A 12,434-nucleotide genomic window follows, 5' to 3' on the forward strand; every position below is an offset into this window, starting at 1 on the left:
TCATGGCACATGAAAAGGCAAAAAAAAGCCAAGAAATCTCGTTTTCAGTCATGCATTTTAGGAAAAAGCTACGTCTTCAAGCATTCAAGGAGCACAGCATAAGTGCCCGGGCCAGACTGGAAAACAAAATGTTCAAACCAGCCCACCCCTGCATGAAATGGGTCATGCCAGCATGTTCCCCTCAGGAGGGGTTACCCAGGAAAATAAAATACCTCCCACTTTGAACCCTATCCCAAGTGACAGAACGAGCATAATTCACAAAAGCAAACTTACACTTTTGTGTAAGTTAACGATTGTTTGCTATCCACAAAGGGATTTATGAGTTGAATCTTTAGGAGTTCAGAGTCTCAGCACAAAAGATAGGTCTTTTTATGTGTGGAGACACCGCACTGGTAAAGATACTTCCTCTAAATGATTTTGTGAACAGTACAGAATTGCAAACTTGTAAACTTACACAAAAGTAGATGTTTTAGCATCTGGGCTAATGTGCTGCATAGCTTAATACATATACGGTCCCAAAGGCGAGACTGAATGCATTGCAAATGCTTGGTTTTTGTATAGATTTGAACAGCTATGAGGCTGATGAGGTTTTGTGCCGCTGTGAGTACCTGGTTGTGAGTGCCATGTGCTTGAGGGAGTTGCTGTTTGAATTGAGTGGTTGATGAGCTCTGCTTCTCTCTGTTTTGCAGCTGCGTTGACCCTGGATCCGGACACTGCTCAAAGGAACCTCCTCCTGTCCGAGGACGGAAGGAGCGTGAGCCACGGAGACAGAGCACAGCATCTGCCCGACAGGCCCCAGAGATTCACTAAATACCTCATTGTCCTGGGGAGAGAGAGGCTGAGCTCCGGGAGGCATTACTGGGAGGTGGAGGTGGGGGACAAGACGGCCTGGACCCTGGGGGTGTGTGACGAGGCTGTGAGCAGGAAGGAGGGGATCACACTATCACCGGAGGGTGGATACTGGACAGTACGGCTCAGAGATTGTAAATATGAAGCTCGTAACTCCGTTCTCACCCTCCTGACCACCCGTGTGCCCCCCAGGGCTGTGGGTCTCTTCCTTGACTATGAGGCGGGCAGGCTCTCGGTGTACAATGTGGATGACCGGTCTTTGCTCTTCACCTTCTCCGGAGTCTCCTTCCCCCCCACCCTGCTGCCCTTCTTCAATCCACATAACACTGATGGAGGGAGGAATCCGGGGGCACTGCGGATCCTGCCGGTGACAGGAGGGGAGTGAGAGCGGACGAGACTGTTGACTCCAGGTAAGAACACTGGGTACAAGTCACTCACTGTCACCATGTAAAGGACCAGTAATAATATCTGCTGTCATCTGATAAAGAAGCTGAGTGTAATGTAGATTCTTGTCACTGGTGTCGGGTAAGCTGTGCAGCAGCAATAACACCTGTGTGCAGGCACAGGACTGACTGCTGCCTCCCCTCAGAAGCCGTGAGTTAGGACCGCAGCCCACAGGATACAGTGTACAAGCACTGTAAGCAGCAGATGAGGGTGAAAAACAAAACACGCTCCTGCTTTTAGAACGCAGAGACTTTGTTTCGGTGCCCAAGGGTCACCTTCCCTCTCAAGTCAAAATATAATTCCCTTTGGGCGAATTACCGTAGAAAAACCGATTCTTACAGACATACACATATAGACTCACCAATATCAAATCATAACAAGGAAGCAATATAAAGAAATATTTAAAAAGTAGTGAAAACACTATAATAAAAGTAGATCTGCACAGTTTATTAGCATACACTATATTTAGTTAAAAATGGGAAACATATCGGAACACTATAAAAGAAATAAATCCAACATTCCTATAAAAAAGGAGGTACAGGTAAAGGACTAAATTCCAACAGAAACTCAAAATTTTCCTTAATTTGTTTTTCCCGTATTACTCCTTGTGCATCGACGCGTTTCGGCGGTTTGTTTAATGTTTGACCACCTTCATCAGGACAGTTACAATAAACGTTTCCCAATGGTTCTGAAATTCAAACAAAACCAATCTTAGTTACATATAATTCAATCTTTGTTTTTTTTTTAAAACATAATGTATACAGATTTCTACAAACCTAAGACATACAATATCCATAGCATTGCTTCCATGTTACACTAGACAAACAATACATTCTATTACAACATAACAATAATTGCTATCCCCTATATATAAAAATTTGTAGTCCGTCATTTGTATCTGCTACCTATCAGGCCATGTGACAGGAACCTCCGATATACTACTTGGAGAGACCGGGTATTTAAACCGGCGGCTGGAACGGCGTTGTTGTTTGGCGTTTCCAGCTTCGTTTGCCAGCACGCGGGACGCTTCTGCTTGAGCGCCGACAGGTAAGGAACGGGCGGTGCTTTGCCTTGGCAAATGCGATCAATTTTTGAACTAATCACCTAAAACGCGCCGTGTCCGTTTGTATGTCTTCCAGGGAGTGCACGCTGTTAAAATCACGTGTAACTAATGATTCCCTTATCCTGGGATTGCCTATCAGCAAGTAAGCTATATCTTTTCGTAATGGTTGTAAGAGATTTGGGTATCTGTAAAAATAGCGAGGTTTTAAGTATAGATGAGGGAGTAAGATGTGGATTCTTCTTCTTTATTTCAGTGGATTTTTAAATACAAACTCTTACAGAGTGTGTGTAAACGACCACACTGATACCGCGTGCGTGGTTTTATCATTCCACACTCATGTAAGTATAATAGGGAAGAGGAATAGGAAGAGCTGACTGGACTATGTACTCTCAGCAGTCCATAAAGGCGTTTTTTATATGTCCACAGATTTATATTGGCACATGTTGCTAGTCACGAAGCCTAGAACAACGCAGAATACAAGTGTCGTTATCCCCTAATCACTATCAAGACACATTAGGAGGTGAGCGTTCTTGTGGCGAGTGAAAACCTTAACTCCCTGTCACCTCTGTTGCTAATTTCAAAAGTCGCAGGTGCAATATCGATATACCTGGATACTGGTTGCTTTTAGGTTTATGTGCGGACTGTTATTATAACTGCTCGTCATGAGTCTAGTATAGCTATCTAAAGGGGCTATTATTTAATAGAACCCGTATGCCTTTAGAAAAGATTTGAGTGTGATAATAAATACCACCCTTCACAGACAACGGTGTTTGCTGATACTAAAATAAGTTGTTTATCTACTCCATATAGGATAACACTATTTTAACTTTGAAGAGATAATTTGCTGGCCGAATATATTTTGAGACTGAGAAGGAGGCAGGGTACCCCTGATCTTATATTGAATTATATATAATAATTGAGGTACGTGATATATCAAGTTCATTTTAGTAGCCGCCTCTCTTGTCCAATATAAACCTAAATGGTGCTATCTGGCTATTTTGTCTTTAAGAAGTGTATTAATGTGGACTCAATGCTGTATGTTCAGTGACTGGAACACTGTGTAAGGTACTTAAAAATAGATGGCTAACATGTATAGACCTTATGAGATATTGTGAGTACGAGGAATATACTCATGTGACCAAAATCAGTGAATGTATTGTCTATGATTTGGTTTTTTATATATAGGAGATAGCAATTATTGTTATGTTGTAATAGAATGTATTGTTTGTCTAATGTAACATGGAAGCAATGCTATGGATATTGTATGTCTTAGGGTTGTAGAAATCTGTATACATTATGTTTTTTTTTAAAAACAAAGATTGAATTATATGTAACTAAGTTTGGTTTTGTTTGAATTTCAGAACCATTGGGAAACGTTTATTGTAATTGTCCTGAAGAAGGTGGTCAAACATTAAACAAACCGCCGAAACGCGTCGATGCACAAGGAGTAATACGGGAAAAACAAATTAAGGAAAATTCTGAGTTTCTGTTGGAATTTAGTCCTTTACCTGTACCTCGTTTTTTATAGGAATGTTGGATTTATTTCTTTTATAGTGTTCCGATATGTTTCCCATTTTTAACTAAATATAGTGTATGCTAATAAACTGTGCAGATCTACTTTTATTATAGTGTTTTCACTACTTTTTTAATATTTCTTTATATTGCTTCCTTGTTATGATTTGATATTGGTGAGTCTATATGTGTATGTCTGTAAGAATCGGTTTTTCTACGGTAATTCGCCCAAAGGGAATTATATTTTGACTTGTGTCAATTGTGGAACCCTATCCCTTTGGTTCTGGGGTCCCTCTCTCTTTTATTAGAGAGTCACCTTCCCTCTCAGACAGTAAGGTGAAGATGGAATCAGTCTTGAAATCGTCCTCATCTTGTCTGATGAGAAAAATAAGCTGTCTATGAATTAATTCTGCAATAAAATGTATGTAAGAAAGAGGGAGTGAAAATGGACAACAGATGGAGAAGTGGAAGACTTTGAAACCAAGTGTGTTGTGTGACATTTTCACCTTTTTCGATTTTTTGAAACATAACCGCAAACGACAGTCAAGAAAATGTAGTTTGTTTTACAGACTCGAAGACAAAAACATGTGCATTTATAATAACATAAAAGTCCGAACTGGCTGAAGATGTCTCAAATGGCAGCTACATAAAAATATATTTGCTAAAGATGAGGCAGAGTTGCTGAGGGGCAGAGGTGAAAGATGATAAATGTATTTTGGAAAGAGGAGGGCTATATCTTGCCTAACGGATGATTTGGAAAATTGCTCCAAGAAAATTGTCGTTTAATATTAACCCATTTTTAATGTATTATAATTGTGCTTGTCAGCTGGAAAGCTTTAATGATGTTTTTTGATTTGTACTTTACTCAACATTCCTAGTTTCACTGTCTTCATGCAGTACATTGGAGCAGCAGGTCACCGACAGCTATGATGAATGTCGGAACTGAACGTTTCAGGGCACTAACAACAGGTGGCATCTGTGGGTCTTGGCTAGAGAAGGGCCTGGTGCCTAATAACACTCTGCCCCCTTGTCACGGTCCTGCGTGAAGAACTACACAGGTGCTTGTCAGCTGCTGAGGGATGACGCAAGAGCCAGATACTTAGAAAAAGTGCTAGTTTTATTTACAGTCCGTTTCCATTTTGAGTGTGCAACATTCTGTCATATTTCAGGGTGAACATTCACCAATCTCAAGTGTCTCCTTTAGGCTTTTATTTTTCCATAGATGCTTTCTAGGTGAGGGCTGAACCACGGCTCTCGAACCAATCACAACGCTGCTATGAGCAGCGTTGTGATTGGCTAGAGGAGCCTGGAAGCCTAGATGCTTCCTGTTCCTGCGTCGTGGCAAGAAGGACGGAGGAAAGGAGGCCACCACTACCTCTTTTTTAGGACTGTCTGTTATAATGAAGAAGCATATAAGCAGATGTTGTTCCAGAAGTCTTCTTTATTCCAACTTCACACCATCACAGTTTCCAGTCAGCTGTGGATTGTTCAAGCATGCCAGGCTTGGCACATACCAAGGGGGTGGGAGAGCGGGGGAGGACCGGGGCAAACCAAGTGGATTACAACACATCTCCTTACCATGGAAAGGAAAAGGAAAGGAAGGGTCATAAAAAACAACAACAATATTTGCAGTATAAGGCCTAGCACCAGATGTATAACAGTTTTACATGCAGGATTAATAAAGACTATAGTCCCTCGCCCACGTGGGCGCAGTAGTGTGTCTTGCTGATCTTCTAACGGCTACTGCAGCATTATCCCCCCCAGGAGCATTACCCTGTGGCCTGGTTGCCTCCCTGTGTGGGACTATCCTGTCCTTGCTCCATGTTTGTCCGTTGGACAGCGTGACTACATTCCCGTCCACTTTACTAACCTTCATGGGTTCTGAGAATCTTGTAGCTTCTCTCCTACGTTGTTTAGGGAGATCAACACGGACCCAATCCTCTTTCTTGACAATGCTGGGCCTTGTGTTTTTGCTGGAGTCATATCTGCACTTGTACCTGGCTTGACAACTGACCACTCGTTCCCTGATCTTGTCGCGATTTACAATGCAGGTACTCTCTCTTGCAATGGGAGGGGATAGTACGGTTTTGGGAGTTCTGCCTTTAAGGGAACTGAATGGAGATACCCCAGTGACTGAATTTGGGGTAGTGCGATAGGCCCATATGGTGTCTTGCAAGGTGACCTCCGCAGAAACACCTAAGATCTCTGCCCGTTGTAAACACTCTTTTATCATGAGATTCATACGTTCCACCAACCCGTTGGCGCGGGACTATATAGGGCCGTCTTGTGGTGGGTGATGCCCATTTCAGAGAGGAATTCGATCATGTTCTCTGAAGTAAACTGTACTCCATTATCAGTTACTAGGGTTTCTGGGATTCCCTCCTCATAGAAGGCATCTTTAAGGAACTTTATTAATACTTTGGTGTCAATCTGTTGCAACCCTTTGTAGATCACCCACTTAGTGTGGTAGTCTACCATGACCAGTAGGAAACGTTCACTTAAAGTTTTAAGATTGAGGGGCCCTATGATGTCCAACGTGTAGAGCTGTGTGAGGTAGTCTAGTGGTTGGGGGGCGGAGTCATGGGAGGAGCAGGAACAGGAGGAGCCGGGGAAAGGAACTGGGCAGTTAGAGTAGGGACAGGGGACCGATGAGACATGCTAAATAAAGCTCTAAAGAAGATCATCATAAGTGTCTGTATTCTTTGTAGCTGGATGCTACAACTGGTGACGAGGGTGGGATTGGTGTGTCTGCCACCCACTGAACCCTGCAGGAGCGTCCTGTCCCGAGCAGCACTGAGAGAAGAAAGGTGCTGCTGTGACGAGTGAAGCTGCCGCCTGAATTGAGAGGCCAGCAGCAGGTGAACCTACTCACTAGTCAGGAGACTGTGGGAGGCCCAAGAGAAGCCGAAGCAACAAGCGCCGGGGCGCTTAAGGAGTGAAGCGCTCGTTGGCGCCAAAACGCGAATCACGCGTGATGCGTGGGAATCGGCGTGCCCTGAAAGAGCAGAAGTCGGGAGCCCACTCCGACTCTGCCTAGCGCCCCGTCGTGGCGAGGATCGCTGTGGAGAATAGCGCTGCCCCTAAGGAGACCAGCCGGTAAGCGCTGTCAAGCGCGGGGAAGCAAACTTGAGTGCGCCCCGACATCGGGACCTCACGCCCGATGCGTGAGCTTTGGCGCGTTGTCGCTGAGTGAGCGCGAAGCGTAAAGAAGCAAGGCGGTAGCGACGCCGGGAGCCCACCCCGGTCCTACCTGACATGAGGAGATCCTGAGCGAGAGCTGCGAGGAGCGAAGACCCCAGCATTCAGCGTGGACCTCACACGCCTGCCCGGTGAGTGCATGAAGCCTGCCGGTACCGATAGTTGAAAGTCAATGAGGGGATCCAAATCTCGGGAGACACGGGATTTCAAGCCCGGCGGCCATCTTTAAGTCAGGCAGCCACAGACATCCCCTGTGTGAGAACTAGAAGCGGCCATATTGGGGTCAGGCAAGCAGTGTCTGGAAATAAGCATTGATAAAGGACAAACAAACAAGCATTGGCAAAGGCGAGAAACATACAAACAAGCATTGGCAGTTGCATGCAAACAAGCATTAGCGAAAGTAAATCAACAAGCATTGGCGAAGACCAAACAAACACTGACAAAGGCCAAACAAGCATTGGCGAAGGCCAAACAAGCATTGGCAAGGAACAAACAAATACTGTCAAGAGCCAACAGACAAGTTGTGGCGAATAGAAACAACAAGCAGTGGCGAAAGGAAACAAACACATGCAGTCGATATGCCTTGGTACATGACAATAAACATACACTGTTAAATGCCAAGAAATAGGCAGTGGCAAGGCAAACACACAAGCGTGGATAACGGCGCGTGAACACCAATGAACACGGCTTGGCAACTGAAACAGAACAAGCACGGGCAACCACAAGAGTTACTTACCATACATGCGTTGACAAAAACAAATGTCAGCACGGGTGGCAACGCGGACATTGAGAAACGCAAACGAATGCGCAGTGGTGAATGTACTGAAGCAACACGTGTCTGTAAAATAAGAGGCACAAGCGAACACAAGAACCAAGCAACGACAACAGCACAATGGAACAAGCATTAGCAAATGCAAGAGACAGATAACGACGACACTGAGCGCAAACTGAAGAGCGCCGAAGAAAGAAGAGCTGCTGGACAGAACTGCAGAAGACCCAGAGGAGGGCAGTCCTACAGAGGACCCCGGAGAGAGCAGAACCATCCAAGCTCATTCGCAGACGCATACTTCGTTGGTTACAAAGACCATCAATCTCTAAGCAAACTACCAAACCAAAGACCTTGACCAGAATCTCCCTCTCTCATGGCGGGTGGAGACATAGCACGGCGGGTCACTCCATACAGTGAAGTACCGCCCCCGGCGATGCAGACTGATGATTGGATCTCGGATCTCAAACGACACCGGTGGCTCGAAGCACTAGAAGATTTCTTAAAAGCCAATGGTGAGCAAAGAGAGAGGAAGTGTCTGCTACTACTCCTCCATTTGGTGGGCCCGGAGGGCCGAAGCCCAATCAGGACATTCTCCAAGGAGGACACAGAAATCTATAAAAGACTCCAAAGGGAGCTCTGTGCTCATCTCAACGCACAGACAGACGTCTGTGCGTTGGCTTTCAATACAGCACGGCAGGAACCAGGCGAACCGCTGCCAAATTTCATCACTCGTTTGCAAAGTATGGTACGAGGTTGCCACTTCAACACTTTCACAAATGAGGATGCGGTTCGACTTCGGATCGTTGAAGGTTGCACAAACCCTGACACAAAGCGTAAGATCCTGCAAGGGCATTGGTCGTTAAAGGAAATCATCAAGAAGGCCGATATTGGAATGCAAATCAAAGCAAGAGAAGGATTGAAGGACGTGCACCTAAGCGCAAACCATCAAGATACCGAGGAAGATAGAACTCAGAAAACAAACAGAACTGAAAGGAGAGAGAGGGAAGGCAGACCAGCAAAAAGACAACGGGAAAGACACAGTGACAAAGAAAGTGACACAAATTACTCAGAGTCAGACTCCTCAACATCCGACTACTCGAAGTCAACCAAGGATTACTCGGAGTCAGATGACCCAGAGTCAACCATCCAAAAGACCGTTCCAAGAAGTTATTCACCTCCCAGGAGCTCCTCAAGGAGTCACTCAAGGTATGACACACAATGCTCTGATGGGGAAAGAGCATCAAGTGGGACAGATCGCACCCCTGGACAAGAGGGCATCCGGCACAGCAAGTGGGAGAGAAAGAATAACCATAGAAGAAGGGGTCGCACTGGTCAACACCGGAAGTCGGCGCAGGAACATCAGTCGACAAGCAGTGAAGACGAGTTCAAGGAAACATCTGGCCGAAGAACACATAAAACTCAAATCAAAAGTGTTAGAGCATCCAACAAGAGAGAAGGAGAAACAGGTCGCACAAGACGGACTGATCCTCCATTGCAACGAACCAAACAAGAGGACAAAGAGGCAAAAGCTTGGGATCAAGCACAAGGAACAAGCACAGAATCATCAAACAACCTCCCAAATGAGACAGCATTGAAGACGTTCCAACAAAGGCACACGGAGAAACATCTCAACGACAACTCAAAGGGGAAGAACAATTCGCCATGGACTACGGACTTCAAAAATCCATTACCAAAGACAGTTTCAGAGAAACGTTGGAGAAGGAAAGGGGAGAAGGATCTCTCCGACACTGAGTGCACATCTATCCGATCCTGGAGGTCGACAAAAGACTTCTCTGACCCAGAAAGCACGTCCATGGCCAGGAACTCCTCTGGTTCAGAGAGCGCGTCCGTCCGATCTTGGAGGTCAACAAGAGACTTCTCTGACCCAGAGAGCACAGCTGTTCGATCCCGTGAGTCGACCAAGTCATGGTCCCGACAACAGCCATGGCGTCAACCACCCGAACGCGCCATAGAACCAAAGGTCACCCTTCCTGTCAAGAGCAACATAACACACACTAAGGTCTCTGAATACTCAGTCACGCCACAAGACAATCTGTCATGTCAATCACAAACATATCCGGACATAGACCAGACACCGTCACCCCTGAAAGGGTCCGAAAGGCTGACTCAAAGGACCTATAAAAAGAAAACAGAGACAGTGGACCTTAGTCACCGGACGGGAAGGGACCTGCCAGCCACTCCGCAAAGAAAGTCGGACATGTCAGTAGAGAGAGATCATCAGATGAGAGAGAAACATGCCTATGCGCAGGTAACTCACGAGTTCGTCAGACAACCCGAGGCTGTGAATGAGTCACCGAACCAAACCAAGACAGTCTCGTCAGATAGTACCGTACTGTCTGGTGTGCATGACCCTGAAGTGGAAGACAGTGTTACCCTCGACCGGACAAGACAAGCGGAAGCAAAAGCAGGCGCAGATGCCCATAAGAGGACCAGAACATTATCCACTCATGAAAGGGACCGAGCACCCAAACCAACCGTTACACCACCAGAAGGAAACATGAGGACTGCAGACTGTGAGAGCAAACAGTTCACACGCAACGTGGTCAAGAATACCCTGATCAAGACACCGGAAAGAGTGACCAAAGCCAAACCCACCACTGATTCGACACTACTGAGGTTTGAAGAACAGGCTGTCCGCCAACCCGTGTGGTGGATTGAAGAACTGCGAACACTGAGGACATTAAGCTCACTTTGTTGAGGAAGGGGGGAGATGTAGAGCTGTGTGAGGTAGTCTAGTGGTTGGGGGGCGGAGTCATGGGAGGAGCAGGAACAGGAGGAGCCGGGGAAAGGAACTGGGCAGTTAGAGTAGGGACAGGGGACCGATGAGACATGCTAAATAAAGCTCTAAAGAAGATCATCATAAGTGTCTGTATTCTTTGTAGCTGGATGCTACACAACGCTAGCTTGGGCCACGGTTTATCTGGTACAGTGACAGGTGACAGAGGTGGTTTTCTGGTTTGTTGGATTTTGTCAGAACGACTACACTCTAGACAACCTCTAACAGTTTTCTCTGCCAAGGTGTCCATCCCCGGCCACCAGTAGTACATTCTTATTTTGTTTTTGGTGAGGCTGCGCCCCAGGTGGCCAATGCGTGCAAGATCCACAATCTTCTGTCTGAGTGCTACGGGTGGAACTATTTTTTTTCTCCCTACAAACAATTCCCTCTTGTATATTTAGTTCTAGTTTTACATCCCAGAACCCATTCAGTGAAGATGGAACTTTACTTTTGTCATTGGGCCAGCCTTGGACAATAAGTCTTTTCAAGGTTTTTATTTCTTCATCATTGCGTACACACTCTTCCCAATCTTCTTTTTTGAGACTGGATAATTTCAAAATCACATCATCAGTTTCAACAGTAGATGAACTGTCTTCAACATTTACAGGTGAACGCGTTAGGAAGTCTGCCACTACGTGTTTTGAACCTGGCATGTACTTTACATCATAGTTGTACCCTTCCAACCCCAAGATCCATCTTGCTATTCTGTGTGTAGTTTTCTCAGACCCTTTAGTGGTGAAGGCATACATTAGGGGTTTGTGGTCAGTTTTCACAGTGAAGGGAATACCCCACAAGAAAAAACTGAAGTGTTTGATGGGCCAAGCACAAGCCAGTGCCTCTTTTTGAACAACTGAGTAGTTGGCTTCCGCTCCTTTAAGGGCGCGAGAGGCAAATGTCACCACTTGTTCTTTACCATTGACAATTTGGGTGAGGCTGGCACCCAGCCCTTTATTGCTAGCATCAGTGTAAAGGACCGTGGGTTTAGTAGGGTCCAATCTGCCCAACGATGGGGCGGTGGCAATGCTCTCCTTCACTGTGAAAAACACCCGTTGACACTCTTCACTCCACACAAACGGTGCTCTAGCTTTGAGTAATGCTCTTAAGGGTTCCACAAAGCTAGCATAGTTCTTGACCAATTTCGCGTAATACTCTGCTAGCCCTAGTAAGGATTTAAGGTCTTCCACACACCCTGGAGCAGTCGTACCTTGAATAGCCTCTACCAGATCAAGTTTTGGTTTAATTCCCTCTTGGGGGATGGTATGGCCTAGATACTCAACAGACCCAACTCCAATACAACACTTTTCTCTCTTTAAGGTCAAACCTGCTTCCCTTAATTTGGTTAGCACTTCCCTCAAGATGGAATTCTGATGCTCTAGGTCTTTTCCATAAATAAGGATATCATCCTGAAAGCACATGGTGCATTGTATGTCTTTGAGGACGTGTTGCATGATCCTTTGGAAGGCGGCAGCCGCCGAAGCCAACCCAAAGGGCATACGCTTGTACTGGAAAGCTCCTAGCGGGGTTATGAAAGAGGTTAGATGACGTGAGTGTGGGTGTAGCTCTACCTGGTGGTAAGCGGAGGAGAGATCTAGCACACTTAAGCAGCAAGCGTCCTTGATTAGGGTGAGAACCTTGTGAATGCGTGGCAATGGATGCCTATCCACCCATATGCTACTGTTGAGGTCTCTCAGGTCCACACATACCCTGATCTCTTTGCTGGCCGCTTTTGTCGTAAGGACAATGGGAGCCAACCACTGCGAACTTTCTATGGGCTCTGACCCCATGAGACAGGAGTTTGTCTA

The 12,434-nt window shown here is 45.8% G+C and overlaps 1 protein-coding gene across 1 annotated transcript in view; it reads left to right on the plus strand.

Moving 5' to 3' along the window:
* The window catches only part of LOC147717651 (E3 ubiquitin-protein ligase TRIM39-like), a 169,917-nt gene extending 165,938 nt beyond the window's left edge, over window positions 1–3,979 (plus strand). Inside the window, exons 7-8 of the mRNA XM_086924438.1 lie at window positions 690–1,259; window positions 3,718–3,979. Coding sequence (XP_086780564.1) covers window positions 690–1,234 — 545 coding nt within the window. The 3' untranslated portion in view covers window positions 1,235–1,259; window positions 3,718–3,979. The remainder of the gene's footprint in view (window positions 1–689; window positions 1,260–3,717) is intronic.
* The last annotated feature ends 8,455 nt before the right edge of the window (window positions 3,980–12,434 follow it).

This window comes from Lissotriton vulgaris, chromosome 5 (genome assembly GCF_964263255.1).
Source record: "Lissotriton vulgaris chromosome 5, aLisVul1.2, whole genome shotgun sequence".
Lineage (NCBI taxonomy): Eukaryota > Metazoa > Chordata > Amphibia > Caudata > Salamandridae > Lissotriton > Lissotriton vulgaris.